We start from the raw sequence: 18,745 nt of genomic DNA, 5'->3' as shown, positions 1-18,745 counted from the left end.
ATTATTATTATTATTATTATTATTATTATTATTATTATTATTATTATTATTATTATTATTATTATATCTTACAAGATATGATAATAATAATAATAATAATAATAATAATAATAATAATAATATCTTATTATTAACCTATTTCATTGTTTTAAGAAAAGTCTGGCAAACTATTTCATTGTAGAAAAAAAACACGTATTTGATTAGCACTAAATGACAGCATAGATTTATATTTGTAATTCAAATTCAAAAAACTAGATTTGTCCCCGGGGGGAGGCAATTCAAAGGCACACAGAGCAGTAAATTAACAACAGTGCAAGTAGACGAAACATTTTAACCTAAATATAAAGTGTCAGTTTAAATACAACTCAAAGCTTAGACTTAACTTAAAAATGCAAAATATAAAAGAGCAGATATAAGTGGACAGTGATCGGACTAACAGATGTAAACAGATGTAAACATAACTATGTGCAGTAAACGAGAAATACATATATATATATATATATATATACAGAGCTATGTGCAGGTAGGCTAAATACTAAATACTAAATGATAAGTTATTAAGGTGCATGGTGAATAATGGAACAGCAGAACTAATATACACAATATAACTGTAAAGGTAAAAATTAGATAAATAAAGTGACCGTAGTGCAATGATGGATAAGAAACAACAGGAATAAAGTAACCAGAACTGGATGAATACTGAAATAGAAACAAATTGGCCATGTTGAGCCGCTAATTCGAGCATAGGTTTTTGAATGTCATCTCATTTGTGTCATAATGAAGGTCCTCATGTCTGAACTGTGTGCAGACGGAGATTCTGTCCCCTAATGTTGTGGAAATGAGGAGCAGTCTGAGGCAGGCTGGGTTTTGGTTTTGGAGGGGGGGCTGGACTGACGACAGCATCCTCCGCTGCTCAGTGGCTCCACACCTGACTGTCTCCATCAGATGCACAGATGATGGAGCTCTCCGTGCTGCCGGGTTATTATCCTGTAGCCACCATTTCGCACGTCCACTGCCCCGACACATGTTCTACAAATGCTCTGATAATTGGACTTCATCTTTGATTTTTTTCTTTTTTTACTGGGATTTTCATTTGTATGCCTGATCATTCAGTTGAATGGGGGTGTTCGCCTTTTTAATTTTTTTTATTTATAGTGACTGCTGAGTGGTCGGATCGAGGGGGGGGGGGGGGGTCTTGTGTGTTTTCCTGGAGAAAGAAATCGCGAACAGGAGAGGATTGATGCTGCGTCGCTGGTAAAACACCAGAAATGGGTGTCATTGAACCAAGACGGCATATCGCGGTGAAGTCTTGGGCCAGATTTTCGTTGTTCTCCTGATAAAAAAAAAAAAACAACATCTGCTCGATCCTGGTCTTAAAGCTACATCCCGCAAGTTGCTACACTGAGCAGGTAAAGATTTCGTGTTATTCATTCCCTGCTGTGTTATTGTATCCACAGGCTTTAGCATTTTTTTTAAATTTTTTTTTGGTTTTCTGTTGCCTGGCTAACAGAAAACCTGTGAAATAGTCTATTTCTGATCCATCCATCAGGCGTAGTGCGTCATCTTGACTGTCACCATCAGGCTCCTCTTGCGTCCGTCCGCCAGTTGTCCAAATGGACGCACATCATTAAAAGGCTTACAGAGGGGCTAGGACTCCATTTTACTCTGAACATATATCACACACACACCATGTCCTACTCTCCACATACATATTTAACTTAGTTTCTTATACATACAGGCCCTATGGGACTTATATAAGAAACCTGGCCAGGCCTGCAGTACAAACCCACCACATTAAATATAGCTGCAAGTGCACTACATGAAACACGCACACACATTTGCTTGGACCACACACACCTACACCAAGGTGCCTTGTGAAACATGCACACAATGATAGTGGCTCTAAGGTGCATAATGCTCTAATGTTTCCCAGGATGAGGCTTATCTCTCAGTGAAGGATAATGAAAGTGTAATTTCAACTCAGAAAAAATGAGACAGACATGAGTGCTCTGAAGTGCGAGGTTTGTTGGATGTGCTGTTTGGTGGAAAACACAGGAATGAAAAAAGAGAAAACTCAAGGCATTCTTACGGGAAAGTGTAAAAAAACTGTCATTCCAATGGGTATTTAATGTGTAAACAAGTTGATTAGCAAACCCTGCATAGTGGCAAGAAGAAGGCTGTTCTTGCCTTGTTTATTTTATGTTGATTAAGTCTTTAAAAGGAAATGATAAAATAGACAAAGACATATATATGTATGCTAAGCTAAACAGATCCTCCATGCATTGTTTTCTTTGTAAAAAAAGTACAAAGAAGAAAGTGTCTTGAGATAAATTGAAGACAGACGTGTGTGTAAAGTCCATGAAGAAGATCTTTTTTTCTCTCAAACATCAGTTGTCTGTAAATTACGCTGACGGATCATTGTGTTCTTCTCTATTTCATTCCAGGCTTCAGTCAAGCAAACAAATGGTCCAATCAATATCCAGTGGACAGAGTGTGCCATAGGGAGGCCATCAATATCACGCTAATACACCTGACACACACACACACATTCGAGTACACACACACACACACACACACACACACACACACACACACACACACACACACACACACACAGTAGCCATGGCGCTGGAGAACTCGGTCTTACCCACCCGCCCGGACTCCCTCTCCCTCCCTGTGGACGAGAAAGGGGAAGGGGAAAAGGTCGAGGTGGCTACGGAAGTCACCGCCTCCACCGGCGTCTTCAACCTATTGGAGGAGCTGGGCCACGTGGTCACCACGGAGACGGCGCCGTCCCCTCCGCCGCCGGTCAAGGAAAAAAGGTCGTTCCAGAACAAGCTGGCCGAGCGGGAGGCCCAAGCCAACAACCAACAACCGAGGAAGAAGACGCAGGGGACGGAGAAGGAGAGGGGGCGATTCGGGTGGGGTGAGTGACTCGGCACCTTCATCCTCCATCCTTCCTGCTTTCTATGAACGTCATTCAAGCTTTAAGAAACTGAATGGAGGCTGCAGGTACATCATTAATGACTCCCTCAAATCCTTCAGAGATGGGAAGCTATTGACTTACACAGGAGGATTTATTTCCTCTCCTTCTTTTCACACACACACACACACACACATACTGGAAAGGGTCGAAACTCGAGCACCTCCTTCCTGTCTCCACCCCTCCTGCCATGATTGTGAACCTCCTCTAATTTGCATCGTGCGGTAAAGCTTCACCCCTCAGCGATTTTGACAGTTGTGCACATTTTTTTTTCTTCCATTAGGCTCCTGCAGTAGCTCTACTCTGTGCATGCTCCCTGACTCTCCACTATCACGTCACGTCTTTGTGCAAAAGAAGAAAAGCTGACATTTTGGGCTGGAATCTTCTTGTGAAGGTTAATACTCGACTTGTAGGTTGACTGGGCTGCACACTGATTGATCCCCATTGTCGTTGCGGACCTAAGTTGCAAACAGTTTGTGTCTTGCATTTGTCATAATCTCAGTTTGTTTGGTTCCCCCTCAGTCAAAAGACAAGACAAACATCAGCAGTTGACCTTCCAATGTTGAAGTTTTTCTTCTTTCCAAGTGTTTGACGACGCTCTCCCGTCGTACTTCATCTACCTCTCTGTTCCTCACCTGTCTCTTCTCATTTCTGTTATCCCTTCTTCAACCAGCCGCCTGACTTTCCCTCGCAGCCTCACGGCATCTCTCTGAGCAGCTCTGCTCTCCCCTGACACCTTCCTCTGTTTACCTTCCACATCTCTCCGTGTTCCTTTATTCAACTCACATCCTCTGAATAACGCCCGGGTTGTGTCTTCAAACATCAGAACTTTACAGAAATATTAAAAAAAAAAAAAAAAAAAAAAAAAAAAGGAAGCCTTGTGGTATTTGTGTTGTTGAAGATCTCTAAGAGGTTTTAAAAGGATTTCTTGGAAACCCTCGGGTATGAGGCCGAGACACCTGCAAACACTCATCTTCAGCCTAGATTCAAGTGAAGAAAAAACACTCGCTGCGGGCGCTTTCCACAAGGGCAAAATGTCGCGATTTTCAGCCTCAGGCGTTACTTTTATTTCTAACTTGATCTTCCGTAACCAAACTGTATCTCTTCCCCTCTCTCTCTCCTGACTGCTGTGTCCCCCCCCCTGCTGGTTCCCCATCCCCCTCCTGTCTTCACCAGTCCGGACTCGGCGTAAGAGGCAGCGCTACGTGGAGAAGAACGGACGCTGCAATGTGCAGCATGGTAACATGAGGGAGACTTACCGCTACCTGACCGACATCTTCACCACACTGGTGGACCTCAACTGGCGCTGCTCGCTCTTCGTCTTCGTCATGGCCTACGCCGTCACATGGCTCTTCTTCGGGGCTATCTGGTACCTCATAGCCTACTGTAGGTAAGATTGATGAAACAGAGAGCAGTGGTTCCCAAAGTGGGGGTCAGGGTCCCTTGGGGAGGGTCACGAGATGCCTTCCAAAAACAAACAAGAATTTGAAATAATTTAAAATTGTATATTTTACCCATTATTTTTAAATTATAGACAAAACAAGTTGTTTAATTTAAAATAAAACCACAGTCCGTAAGTGAGATTTGTGCTGTAATGAAAGTTATGTTAAATATAATCCTTAAAATTTAAGATTGCTCATGGCTGACTCAATAAAGGTGTCTGCTCTTAATAGATAAAATGCACAGAGACCCTGAAATAATGATTTCATAATAATAATGTTATTATGTGTAATTCTTATCCCAGTGTTTCAAGGTTCAGTGCTCAGGAAGTGATCTGGCACCTCTCTGGAAGTTGGTCTGGTAGCTGGAGAGGTGCCAGATCACCTCCTGAGCACTGCCGAGGTGCCCTTGAGCAAGGCACCAAACCCCCTCCCCACCATCAGCTCAGGAGCGCCCGCTGTGGGCCGCTCCGTCACCCTGACATCCCTCCATTAGTGCATGTCCACAGGATCCTGTTTCTGCATGTGTGTGTATTTCAGCCTATGTGTGTGTTGCATGACTTACAGAGTGTGAAAACAGAAATTTCCCCTTGTGAGGATCAATAAAGTAAATCTTAATCTTAATCTTATTGCATGCAGGCTGTGACAACCCTGACTTAGAGCCAGCTATCTGTTTAAATCCCCTCCGTCCAGACTCTCAGAGCAGAGTTTTGTTTTACATGTCGCTACATCAACATGACGATGAGCACGATCTAAACTAGGGTTGCCCAAAATCCAAACATTGTTTTGTTGATTCTAAAAATCCCTTTTATAGACTCTTTCTGTATTTGACTGTTTACTAGTTAACTCCTTCTTGTTGCTTGGTGAACTATTTTGAACTTCTGGGATATGTGCTAATTTGTGAGAATGATATCTGTAGAGAGACTGATACTACCTGCATGTCAGCATGTTCAAAAATAAAGCTACAGTCAAAAGGTGCTTAGCTCAGGGTTTCCTGCGGATACTTGAAAAGCCTATTATTAGATTTTTTTATATTAAAGGGCATAAAACTCATCAGTGGTCTTAAAATGTAGATAGCAATTTGAGACAGTTCAGAAAACTGTATCCAATCTACAAAGTGTAGTTGTCATTATTTAATATTTTATTATTCTTTTGTGTGGGTTTGCTTGTTTAAGTGACAGTTCACAACACTTACTGCAGCTTTATGGCAGCATACTCTGTTTGCATTCACAAACCACCAACAAGAGAGAAAAGGAGAAGAAGATGGGGAAATGCTGTCAAGGAAATTTGGCTACAAGAGGAAAAATTTAGGGAAAGGTTAAAAAGGGGCAGACGGGGATTATGAGGCGACCTGCAAGAATGGACAAAAGCTTTTAAAACTTGGGATGATGGAAATCAAAGCTGTTGAGTCCCACATGAAACAAACAACTCATTATATTCATCCTCCTTTGTTTGGATCTTAAAACTTACATTCGATCTGGCTATTCATAACTTGAATCTAACAGTCAGTGGTATCGATCTTCTCATTAAACTTTTTGTCAACTAAGGGAAAAAATAAATTCCCTTCAAAACTATCTAATTAATGAAACCATCACCAGGCCGCTGCTAAAAGATGGATGATGATGCTCTGAGTAAGTGCAAGACATTTCTGCAAAGCATGCAAAAAAAAAAAAAAGTCCAGACAAAAATAAAAAAAAGCAGATGACAAAGCAGTATTGATAAAACAGCGTATTTCATCATGATGTGTTACATCCTCACTAGAAGATGTGTCTGCTGGATCCTCGCTACCAATTAGCTAACATATTCTCCTCATAAAAGTGTGACCCCTTTATATCAATAACAGGCCACCTGCAGCCTGTGCCAGAGAGCTGTCAGTGTTGCTGCTATTCCTCGGTCACCAACACAGGTCAATAAAAGTCATAGATTTTATAAACGACTTAACACCACTTTCATTAATTAGCCCTCCCTCTCTGGCGGGGGTTGTGTTAATCAGGGACATTAGCTTGTGTACCGAGTAGCTTTAAAGAAAAATGTGCAGATTTGCAGATTTTAAAGAGCAGCAGACAAAGTGAAGATGCTTCACGTTATGATATATGATGGATAAAAGGAGGTTTTTTGCAACGTTGCACAAACTGACATCATGAGCGTAAGCCTCATCAGCACTATTAATCGTATTCATTATAACAACTTGCTGAAAGGAGGATTGTAAATAAACAGGGAAGGATGAGACGCCGTACATGTACTTTGGCACCTCAGTTCTAAAAATATAAATGTGTTCGCTCCCTGTCTGTTTTTTCGATCTCGACACCCACTTTGTCACCCTCCCCTCTTTCCCCTTCTCACACACATTCTACGTTTTCTTCCTTAGGGGCGATCTGGACCATCTGGAGGACGAGACGTGGACGCCGTGCGTCAACAATGTCAACAGCTTCATCTCAGCTTTCCTCTTCTCCATCGAGACGGAGACCACCATTGGCTACGGCCACCGAGTCATCACAGACCAGTGTCCAGTGGGCACCATGCTGCTGCTGCTCCAAGCCATACTGGGCTCAATGGTCAACGCCTTCATGGTGAGCACCAGGGCTGAGAAACGGGAACAGTGTAGAAATGAGGCAGTCAGAAAAACAAAAAATCATCTCTATCTTTTTTTTTCATTATGTTTAATTAATATGATTGATGAAGAAATGATTGTGTAATTGTTGAGGTGAATCAAAAGCTGTGTAATTCCCTTCATATCAGTATGCAATTATTAAAACTGTAAGAATCGGCAAAAACATAAAGAATTCTAAATCAAATTTCAATCGTTATGTTATGAAGTATACTAGTAATGATTACAATCAGGGCCAGGACAATTCAGATTAAACTTATAGTCTGTATTTAGAGTATTTTTTGTGTCTATAAGAATCTGTTTGTCTGATGTGCTGCAGCAAAAGTTAAATCTTTAAATAATCTCACTTCCCTTGGCAGAACCTCAACATACATAAAACACCTGAGTAAGATCCAACAAACAGAACAGTAATAACATAGACCTGCTCGACTTTGATTCAAAAGAGGCCCGATGTTAGTTAGATGTTTGAGATTATTCACGAGTATTAAGCAAAAAAAATGACACTAATTTCAGCGCAGATGTTAAGCTTCCAGCAAAAAGAATATCCAGAGTGCTGATGAGGCGCTGTTTTCCCGTGAAGTAAGCACTCTTTTGATGAAGATGAATCCACACACTGATGTCCGAGCAGCATCATGTTTATGCATGTGTGTGAGCTGGAAACATGCCATGGTAATAGCAACTGATGGGAATGTGGGCTGTTTACTTTTTGCATGTTTAAAAAAAGCGATAAGAGTCTGAAGTTAAATCAAGAGACAAAACTGGAAACTGGAAATACCCAGCTCTATTCATAAAACGTACAAAGTTGTTTCTCTTCAGCACTCATTATGAAATCTAACAACTGTACTTCTTGTGTTAGTTCAGAAACAAAATACATTTTTGTTATTGATCCTCTACTCTGCCAGTTATTTCACCCATCCTCTACTCTTCTCTTCTCTCCGTCCAGGTGGGCTGTATGTTTGTAAAGATCTCACAGCCCAACAAACGGGCAGAGACACTGGTCTTCTCCAAACACGCCGTCATCTCTTTAAGGGACGACAAGCTGTGTCTGATGTTCAGGGTGGGCGACCTGCGGAGCTCCCACATCGTAGGGGCCAACATGAGGGCCAAGCTCATCAAGTCCAAACAGACTCAGGAGGGTGAGATACCAAGATAAGACAATGAATTAAAGTCTTGGTACAGTTTTAACTCACTATAGATTCTCATGTGAATACTTTGATGACCTGTACACCAAATCTTACCAAAAAATCTGTTTATGATTTTTGATTGATTTTGATTTGGAACCACTTTAGTAAACCACACAGGAGCACATTGAGACACAAAAAGCTCTAAACTCTTTCCCCTTCCTTCTGATTTTCTCACCTCTGTTGTCACTGTCTCCTTCAGGTGAGTTCATCCCGCTGGATCAGACGGACATCAGCGTGGGCTTCGAGACAGGCGACGACCGCCTCTTCCTGGTGTCGCCGCTCGTGATCTCCCATGAGATCGACACTCATTCGCCCTTCTGGGACATGTCGCAGGGTCAGCTGGAGAAGGAGGACTTTGAGATCGTGGTCATCCTGGAGGGAATGGTGGAGGCAACCGGTGAGGAATGGGTTAAATATAATAATAATAATAAAAGTAATGATAACGCAAACACCAAATCCTCCATCTGTCACTGGTACACTATTTTTCCGAGAGTTATTAGATGACTTGTTTTATTTCAATCGAGATCAGGAGATCTTTAACATAAGATTGTTATGAAACTTAAAGGTCACCCATTATCCTCGTTTTCAACAAGTTTAAATAAGTCTCAGAGCTCCCTAAAATAGTCTATGAAGCTTCTTGTTCTAAATCCACTCTGATCCTGTATTTGATCATGTCTATAAACCCCTCTATTTCAGCCCTGCTCAGAACAGGCTGTTTCTGTGTCTGTACCTTTAAATATGTAAAGTAGTAAATATGAGCTGTGTCTGAGTATGCCCCCTCTCTGGAAGGGTTTGGGTGGCTCAGTCTCTCTCGATCCATGTCCTATTGTTTAGGGTGAGAAGGCAGACTCAGAGGGCAGAACAAACACCTAACTGTGGGAGTGTCACCCACCTGGGGGAGGGGCTACTGCCCTTTGTGATGTCATGAAGGGAAAATCTCCAAACGGCCTGTTTGAGCACACATTTTCTGAAAAGTGGAGCAGGCAAAAGAGGGAGAGGATGGACTTTTCTCATAATTGGGGGGGGGTCTGTAGACGGACTAGGGACACATATTAATGTTCGACAAACACGGTAAAGTGTATTTTGCATAATATGTGACCTTTAAATGTTATGAAAGTAAGTAACAAAAAGAGATCAAATAATCACAACACAATATGAAAATGACTGTGCCAGAAGGCATTTCTATGTTTGTAGATGAAATTAAAAAGTGGGCGATGGAAAACGTGCAGCTAAAAATAAATCTTGCCGTGAATGAAAACATGGTTCCTCAGTGGAAGGTGACAGAAATAAAAGCAGCTACAATAAGATGATTATAATTTTTCTGTATGGACTTGCAATTAACAATATTTCTTGCTTCAGAGTTTCATGAGATTTAAATTCAGGCTAGTTGGTCATTTAATAACCAAACCAAGATAACAACTTAACAGCATTGTCCTGTGGGAACTAATACCTTCGAGGCTCTGGGTTGTAAATGTATATTTTGCAGCAAAAACAAGAATTGAACATTAGGAGCTTAATCTTGCAGATGCATTAAAATGTCCAATATTACAGTAATACTATCACATCTCTGCAGAAAGCAAACCCTGTCCCAAACTGTCCATTAGAAAATGAAATATCCCTTTCCAGGATGTCCAAGTTTAGATCTGCAGTATTTATTTATCAATCCCTTTATCTGTCTGTTTAGAATCTTCTCGAGCCTCACAATGCTGTGGTAACGTGGGAAATATACCATGTATATTTAGAAAGGAGTGTGTATGGGAATGTGTTATATAACAGCAAACAGAACTGGAGAGAAATCTCTGTGTCTTTAGAGGACATGCTGATGCTTTTGTGTTCTTCTACTGTATGTTCTCATCTCTCATCTGTGGGTCAAATTTGTCTTTTTCCTTCTTTGCATCGGGAAAGCTTCAAGGGTGTTACATCATATGACAAGGTTTTTTTTTTTTATCAGGCAGAGACCCACCATCAACAACCACATCCATTCCTAAATAAACCAACGTGTGTCAGTGAACACTTACCTGACCTTCAGCGAGGCACTCACATTGGACACATCATCAGTTAAATACCAAAAATGTGAATGTGTCACGTTAACCTTACATAAACTTGGTACTTAACTTGGCATGACTACAGTGTGTCAAAGCTATTCATGATGCGTCTCCGTGAGGTAAAGGGGGCCTCTTTGCCCACTCACAAATATTGATTCCCTTAGTCAGAGTGCTGCGGAGAGTTTCACAGAAGTAGCTGATGGTCATCACGACGGCTGCAGACAGTATTTACATAAAGGCAGCTTGTAAATTACACATTTGTGACATGATAAGCCACTAAAGTACTTCTGTTTAAAGGGGACATGTTTTGAAAATCCACTTGTACAGTGTTTTTAAACATATATTTGGGTACCCTGAGTGTCTACAGACCCACAAAATGTGAAATAAACCAATCCAGTCCTTTGTTTTGTGGTCTGTATGAGTCTTACAACCCAGAGAAAAATGCTCAAATGTTCAAATTTATGCTCCTTATGATGTCACAGTGGGATTCTGGTAAAACAATTCCCCTCCCCTCCCCTGATATCTCCACCCATGGACTCCACCCCCAGCCTAGAACAAAACTTTTGAGCAGGCTTTATTCTCGCTACAGAGGAGTGATGTCTACCGTAAAAACTCAGGGGGGGGGGGGGGTCATTTCATTTAAAGAGACACACACACCGAAACGGAGTGTTCTGAGAGAGCTGGTTTATACAGGGTCACAAACCTCCTCTGGTGTTGATTCATGTTATATTTTGACCAAAGCACAGCACATATGTTTCATTTAGACCACAGGGGGACTGTTTGAAAAGGTGGAAAAGGGGGATAATATGTCCTCTTTAAGGTTCTAGTCACTTAGTTTTTCGAGAGTGAATGGGTAACTGAATTACCTCTGTGTGTTTGATCTTACTTATGCAGTTACAACCTCTACTGTGCGGTCTTAACAAGTGATGCAAGAAATAATAAATGTCTGTACTCATTACTGTGTTCATGTTTGCGTGTGCAGGGATGACGTGCCAGGCGAGGAGCTCCTATCTCGCGGAGGAGGTGATGTGGGGTCACAGGTTTAGCCCGATGATGTCACTGGCAGAGGGCTTTTTTGACATCGACTACGGAGCCTTTCATCACACATTTGAGGTAGAGTCAATCAAAGCCGAAGAACTATGGGCTAATATAGTGTTTGAAGTGGTAACATGGGTGAACTGTCTTATGTGAACCGGGGATCAAACACTAATGTCAATATTTGTCGGGAGTTTAGAATTATCTTTGCAGTTTACTTGAGGACAAACAGCCGATGTGGCAACAGTCAGCTGTCAGGTTAAAAAGGAGTCTGGTGGTAGAAATGTTTTCACTTATTTAAAACATTATCACAAACGTTGCAACGCTGAAAAACAAAAAGCAAAGGCTTCTTTCTGACATACTGTACTGCAGTTGAGAAGCATCAACAATATCTGTCTGAAAGTGTTTAAGTAAAGAAAACGCGTGCTGTTATTCCTATTCCTGTCTCCACCCACATGGAGCTGAATTCTCACACTTGTTCTCTTGGGCTTGCTGAAGGGCATGCTGGGAAATGCAGGATGTCTGATGTGAGAATGAATTCCACATTCAGACTTTAGAGGAGGTTAATAAAATGAAGATTTGCAAAACAACAAAGCTTCTTAAATCTAGGCCTATCCACAGATGAGCTTTTATATACAGTAAATGTATATGTAAAGTATATACATATATATATCAGAGCACCAACACTTATACAATATCAAAACACTTAAAATCATTTGGATTACCATTCTTAAACCTGACTTATAATTGATCATGTTCATGTTCTATTTTCACATCTGAGGCAGAGTGTCACAGAGGGTCTATAAATGTCCAAAGGGTCATGTTTAGATTGTTACCCAAAATTTTGGAAATGCCAAAATAATGCAGACCTGTGTGAAAACAAGAGCCTCAATATGTGTTTACCTCATCCCACGGTTTTTATCTTAAACTAAATCTGCATAAATCTAGACACACTGACTGTTTCACAAAGTTTGTAGGATGTGATTAATGCTGAGTTTGGTTACACTGGACTTCAGTCTCGAGTTAACCCCCGTCTTAACCTCTTCGTCCACCTGTGCAGACGTAATGAGCGTCCTGCAATGTGATTAACTTTCCCACAGCGTCAGGCTATCTTCCCATGTTCCAGGTCTTTTTGCCAGGCTAACTTAACTGACTGATAGCTGTGGCTTCATATCTACTGTGCAGACATGAGATGTTCTTATTTGACCTTATGTGCCCCCCACCAGGTGGACACGCCGTCCTGCTCAGCGCGAGAGCTCTCATTGGCTGCGGCCAGGCTCGATGCTCACCTCTACTGGTCCATCTCCAGCAGGCTGGATGAAGAACCCACTCTGACCAACCAGGCGGCAAAGCAGCCAGACAGCGGCTCGGCCAACAGCAAAGGAGGGGAGCCGACCTTCATCGTCGGGGAGATGACCGACATCCAGGAGCAGACGGGACTGGGCGAGCTGAACGGCAGCGTTGCCACCGACCAATCCGAATCAGAGGCCTAGGACAGAGAATGTTTACAAAGACATTACGTACACATCCACCAAACCACTATCAATGTTCGCAGATCTTTACTTTCAAGGCAAATGAGTAGTTTCATAAGCATAAGTTCTTCAGTATACACCATATCTTCCGTTTCCGTTTGAAGGAGTTTATTCTTATATTTTGTCTTGTTTGATTTCTTTCTTTATCTTTGTTACAAGTTTGTGTGAAATCGTTTCAATACGTCGTGTTAGCTCTTATCACCCTTGCCTATATCTACATTTAAATGACAAATACTATGCTTTAGGTTGGGGTCAATAATAGTATATCCTGTGGACAAAGGGAGATGGAAGGATTTGTCTTGTCGGACAAATAAGTGTGCACATTGTGGGATTGTTCACATTTAAAAATAGGTACAGTGCGTAGATGCTATATTTTCCCCTGCGCATGATTATAATTAGATGATATTGAGGTTAAAGACTCAAATTGCAGAAACATTAATTTCCTTTAGATGCGTTGTAAATCATCAGGTATTATCAGGGTTGGAACATAACACCAGCCCACATCTGTCTACTCAGCTAAAACTACACTTAGAAAAAACCAACAACAGGTGGTGCTAGAAAATTATATTTGAATACTCTGTGTAGCTGGCAAAGATTTATAAAAGGGGCAAGTGGACAACAAATGTGGTTTCTTGGCCTGGTTGTAAATGGTTTATAATGTCCCAGAGGCATTGGGGAGTCATTTTTATTGGTCAGAGAGTAATGAGATGTGTTGCACTTTGAGACCACACCCAGCAGTGATGTGACGAAGAATGGACAACACATCTCCAACTCCTTTTGTAGGAAAAAAGTGAAGCCAAAATACCCCCGCATCACACACTGATGTCTCGCATATTTGGAGCAAGAGTCTGCTTGTAGTTAAAGTTTGCCCCATGTACCATCTGTTAACATGGAGTAAGAGGAGTTTAGGACCTATACTGCAGCCAGTCAGTAGGGGGAGCTCTACATCTTTTGACTTCACTTTGAGGGTCGTGTGTTGTCCATTTTTACATACAGTCTATGGAGTACACAGCAAGGTGTCAAATTAAACAAGTGAAGGTCAAAAAACAGGATGGATCAGTGAGTGTTGAGTTCCTCTTCAATACCACTGGAACATTTCTGATATTCCTATCTTCACATTACATCACATTATGGTGAATAGGGTACCTACTTTAAACCAAAACCTTTAATATAGAGACAGGTTAACACTAGAGTGTGTCTGTGGCTCTGTTCTACGTACAATGTGTGTAGCACGAGGATAATCTATCTTTTGTCCCCGGCCGAGTAGAAACTACAAGCACAACAGTGCCCTGCTCAGTTCAGCCCAAACTCTTGCTTCTGCTGCTGCGTATACATGTTGCCACTTTTACTTGATGTTTTTTAATATAGCACATCTATTAGAGTTAATAAACTGCAGTATATTCCAGACCAGACGACTCAGAGTGTGTTATATTCTGCAGAGTGACACCATACATCTAAGTATATTATACAAACTGTGCGTACAAATGATTGTTTTACACTGAGACTAACACAGTTTTAAAATATAGAATCAGTACACAAACATTTATTCAAGGTCACATATGAAAAATGCATTTATCATGTTTTTCAAACACTAATATGAGTCCCTAGTTTGACTACAAACCCCTCATTTATGAAAAAAGACCATCCTCTCCATCTTTTGCCTGCTCCACTTTTCAGAAAATGTGTGCTCAAACAGGCCGTTTGGAGAGTTTCCCTTCATGACATCACAAAGGGCAGTAACCCCTCCCCCAGGTGGGTGACACTCCCACAGCTAGGTGTTTGTTCTGCCCTCTGAGTCTGCCTTCTCTCCATATACAATAGGGCACAGAGGGAGAAAGCCTGAGCCACCCAAGCCCTTCCAGAGAGGGACGTGGTCAAACACAGCTCATTTACATATTTAAAGGTACAGACACAGAAACAGCCTGTTCTGAGCAGGGCTGAAATAGAGGGGTTTATAGACATGATCAAAAACAGGATCAGAGTGAATTTAGAACTAGAAACTTCACAGACATGTTTTAAGGAGCTCTGAGACTTATTCAAACTTGTTGAAAAGGAAGATAATATGTGACCTTTAAGTTGGATTTCAAAGCCTTTAAAGTTCACATCAGTGTTTCCATTTCATGCTTCTATAGATGTAGCATCATTACAGTTCAGACATAAATATTTACCATTATATTTTTACTCCACTACGTTTATGTGTAAGCTGAAGCTCCAAGTTACTTACAGAAAAACTATTTCACACACAAGGAAGATGCAAACTTATATAAGCTGATGGGTTATATTTATCAGTTCAAATATAGCTTCACATTGATCAGCTGAAATGTTCAACTGCTGCCCAGGGTAGTTATTCTGTAACACAGCTACATACAGTACTGATACAATCTGAAAATATGTTTCCGGTGTAACAGCTGATTATAGGTGGCCATTAAGGTGGTCAACATTTTAGATGCAATACGTTTGGATACCACGTGTGTTCAAAACAATTTGCATCATTTAAGAGATTAGCCAATGGGTGTCTAGCAGTGGTAATCGCTAAAGGCCCCGTGATACGACATTATCACGATACTTGAGTCCCGATACGATATTATTGTGATTTAACTTTTTTAACTGCATATTATGTCCATAAAGTTAAATTAAATCAAGAACTGTTTTATCAAATATGACAAAATAATCTCAGAAAAAATCTCAGTCTACTCATCTCACTTCAGTCTTTTTTATTTCTACACAATGTGAGTCAAGCCCCGAGACGGACCAACACTGGGATAAAAGTCAAACCCTGTAAGGCTGCATGCACCTCACTATATGGATTTAGTATTTCAGTCTAATCACACTTCAATCAATCAATCAATATTTATTTGAATAGCGTCAACTCGTTATCTCGTGTTATCTTGAGACACTTTACAAAAAGCAGGTAAAATACCTTAATCTTTGTCTTTTAACATTACAAAAGAGCAGGTAAAAGACCTTACTTATTGCTATATTACAAAGACCCGGCCTATCCATCATGAGCACTTTAGCAAAGCAGCAAAAGTTACAGTGGTAAGAAAAAACTGCCTTATTAAAAGGCAGAAATCTTCAGCTGGATCCCCGGCTCATGACGAAACAGCCTTCACAGGTCTAGACTGCACCACTAGAACATGTACGGACGACAGTTGCAGCAATTATTAACAAAGTAACTTTTCAAAATGAATTGTGAAACCCCTTCAGCAATTAAACAATTAAAAAGCAAATTTGGTATTGATATATAAAAAAATATTAATACTTGGCGGCCACAAATCGACATAACATCGCCATGCAAAATATCACGACACTATGCTGCATCGATATTTTCCCCCACCTCTACTGCCTCTGACTTCTTTTTTGCTGCAGTGGTGTAGAAACAGGTCTTGAGACTGTTTCATTTTTAAAAGTATCGTTTCAAAGTTTAATTTCTGTTATTTTGACAACCTAAGTGGCTAAATTTGTTGGTATAATGTTTAACTCTGAAATGCTGTAAAAAATAACATGAATAGAAAAACACACCTGCCTTAAACAAATAGATTACATCTAAGCACCGTTTTGGTTAGCTCCATCTATTTACAAAATGTTTCTGATATATTTTCTGGTGCATCAGAGGATCAAACGTGATCAATTGCTCAGCTCAAAGAATAAGTTGCGTTCGGAAAGATCCATCACAGATTACAGATTAAGTCAATGTTTCCCTGTATAGCCCCTATAGCATGATGTGTCTCATTATAAATTCAGGGCTGGACTTCAGCACCAGGAGAAGTCAGCATATTGGGTTACCAGGCAGAATCTTGGCCATGAACAAAATTGCATGTCTTTCCCTGTCTTGGCTGCTAGATGGCGATAAAGATCCCCCGCAGCCAGTCACACGGCTCTATTGGTGTGTAATGAGATGGGGTCCCTGTCTCAGCTGTCTCCAAGGCAACCAGGGCTGGGGACAGGGAGAGGGCAGAGAGTGTGTGTGTGTGTGTGTGTGTGTGTTTCATGTGATTTTGTGTGTGTTAATGTGTTTGAAGTGGACCTTCACAACTGATGGGGGACTTTATGAGGATTGTCAGAGAGTTGGTGTGACGCTGTAGTTTGATATTTGTGAGAGAACGAGTGATGATGATGCACAGCAGTGACCTTCAGAAGGAGAAACAAACAAATGCCCTTGACATTGAAAAAATAAGTCATGAAGGATAGTGGCAAGTTTTCACTGTTTTTTCTTAACCTGCCACAATACAACAACTATATAACATAGAAAGGGTATTTTAGAAACAAAAGAAGTCATTTTTTTGGTCACTATAAAGAACAGGCTGAAGCATCAACGACTCCAGATCTCAACAGAGAGAAACAGCTGGACCTTAATACAATGCTTGAGACATACAGCTCGTGTTTAAGCTTTCACCTCACGCTACAAAAGACGTCAGAACTGTTTTGTTTTTTTTGGGGGGGGGAAAGGCTAAATGCAACTTTAATAGTTTCCAGTGATTTTCAGCTCGCCCCACAGTTGAACCGCGTGTGCCATTTCCAAGTTGTAATTATGATTTTAATGAGAGGCTGTTTTGCATGATCCCCGCTGAGTCGAAATCAATGTTTCTCTTCATGCGAGGAAGTCATGACAGTTGTGTTTCAGTCTAGGGCAGACAGCGAGAAGAGGGGGAGGAACATTTTAAAAACAGAAGGAAGCGGATATTATATACAACACACTTCATCAAGGACAAATAGATAACTTGGAGATAAATGGGCTTCTATGGTTGTGCCAAACTCCAAACACAAAAACCCAATAATGGCATTTTGTGAGTGTTGTCTTCGAAATATTGGATCAATACAGCATCGTCATCCTGCAGTGAAGGTCCTTGATCTATTTCAGCATAAAACAGACTTAGAACTATCATAATATTATGTTTTATGGCTGATATTGTTGGCTGAGCTCTGCCCTTCGCTAGATTTTCGTATTCAATGAAGATCAAAATACTTTGTGTAGCTTAAAAGGAATCATTTATAGAGATGAAAATCATAATCCAGGTACTGGTCTCCTCAGCTCTCTGGAGCCTTTTAAAGTAGTCATCTTTGAAATCTCTGTTTTGTTGTGTTTGGCGGCTTCAGCACAGGTAAGCGGTAACTGAAGGTGTGTTTCAGGAAGTCACTCAAAAAGGGTTTGTCATCAACCTTTACACAACTTTAGTATTACAAGAAGAAAATTTCATATCAGTGGTCCATGAGCGCAATCCCATTTTGTTAATGTCAGGGTTGGTAAATTTCTGTAAAAACACTTTTAGAGATTTTGGTTGAAATTGTCTTTAGGTCCTGACAGAAATGATTAACTCGTGTGCTCTGAAAAAGGAACAAAGAAAATCAGTGAGTCATCTGTAGCAAAGCAAAACCTTTGACCGATAACTGCCACGAGGTACCAATCTGATCAACCAATCGCGCATCCCTGCTCGTTCTCTACTCCTTGCATGCTCCAGCCTACATTCAGAGCGCGTCACAGATGACAGAGTTTATACTGAGAGTTTACTTACCGCTGAATGAGACATGAGACGACGTCGTTTCTACACGTAAGCAATGAGCTGAGGTCCGCTTCTGGATCGACGGCGATTGTGCATTTAAGTGAGGGGGCGTGGCTTTTGAGGGAGCACAGAGGGGAGGCGGTTGGTGTAGACGGAGCACTGAGGGAATCAATTCAATTCAATTCAAAAAACTTTATTTGTCCCTGGGGGGCAATTCAAATGCTACTCAAATGCTACTTTTACAAATCATGCTAGTTTTAGAAAATGACCAACCCTGCCTTTAACTTGCTGAAACAAAGATAAAGATTTAACAGACATTTATGGAACTGAAAATTGTTCATTTTATGACCATTTAACTAAATGTTTTGTTGCATCCACATGTAGCACACAGCTGTCTCTAGCCAACGAGTCGATATAA

The 18,745-nt window shown here is 40.9% G+C and overlaps 1 protein-coding gene across 1 annotated transcript; it reads left to right on the top strand.

The window, feature by feature from the left end:
• Positions 1 to 918: 918 nt before the first annotated feature.
• Positions 919 to 14,233, top strand: kcnj9 (potassium inwardly rectifying channel subfamily J member 9). The gene is made up of 8 exons (XM_020652020.3): positions 919 to 1,409; positions 2,445 to 2,926; positions 4,160 to 4,373; positions 6,791 to 6,992; positions 7,974 to 8,166; positions 8,414 to 8,611; positions 11,242 to 11,372; positions 12,521 to 14,233. The coding sequence occupies exons 2-8, from the start codon at positions 2,623 to 2,625 to the stop codon at positions 12,785 to 12,787; spliced, it is 1,509 nt and encodes a 502-aa protein (XP_020507676.1). The 5' UTR covers positions 919 to 1,409; positions 2,445 to 2,622; the 3' UTR covers positions 12,788 to 14,233.
• The last annotated feature ends 4,512 nt before the right edge of the window (positions 14,234 to 18,745 follow it).

Source organism: Labrus bergylta, chromosome 4, assembly GCF_963930695.1.
Source record: "Labrus bergylta chromosome 4, fLabBer1.1, whole genome shotgun sequence".
Lineage (NCBI taxonomy): Eukaryota > Metazoa > Chordata > Actinopteri > Labriformes > Labridae > Labrus > Labrus bergylta.
This window is presented reverse-complemented; position numbering and strand designations above follow the sequence as displayed.

Excerpts from the sequence above, each read along its gene's own strand:
- kcnj9 (XM_020652020.3), top strand. The coding sequence starts at position 2,623 with ATGGCGCTGGAGAACTCGGTCTTACCCACCCGCCCGGACTCCCTCTCC. Across the intron at positions 8,612-11,241 it reads GGGAATGGTGGAGGCAACCG|GGATGACGTGCCAGGCGAGG; the intron begins GTGAGGAATGGG and ends TTGCGTGTGCAG. Across the intron at positions 11,373-12,520 it reads CCTTTCATCACACATTTGAG|GTGGACACGCCGTCCTGCTC; the intron begins GTAGAGTCAATC and ends GCCCCCCACCAG.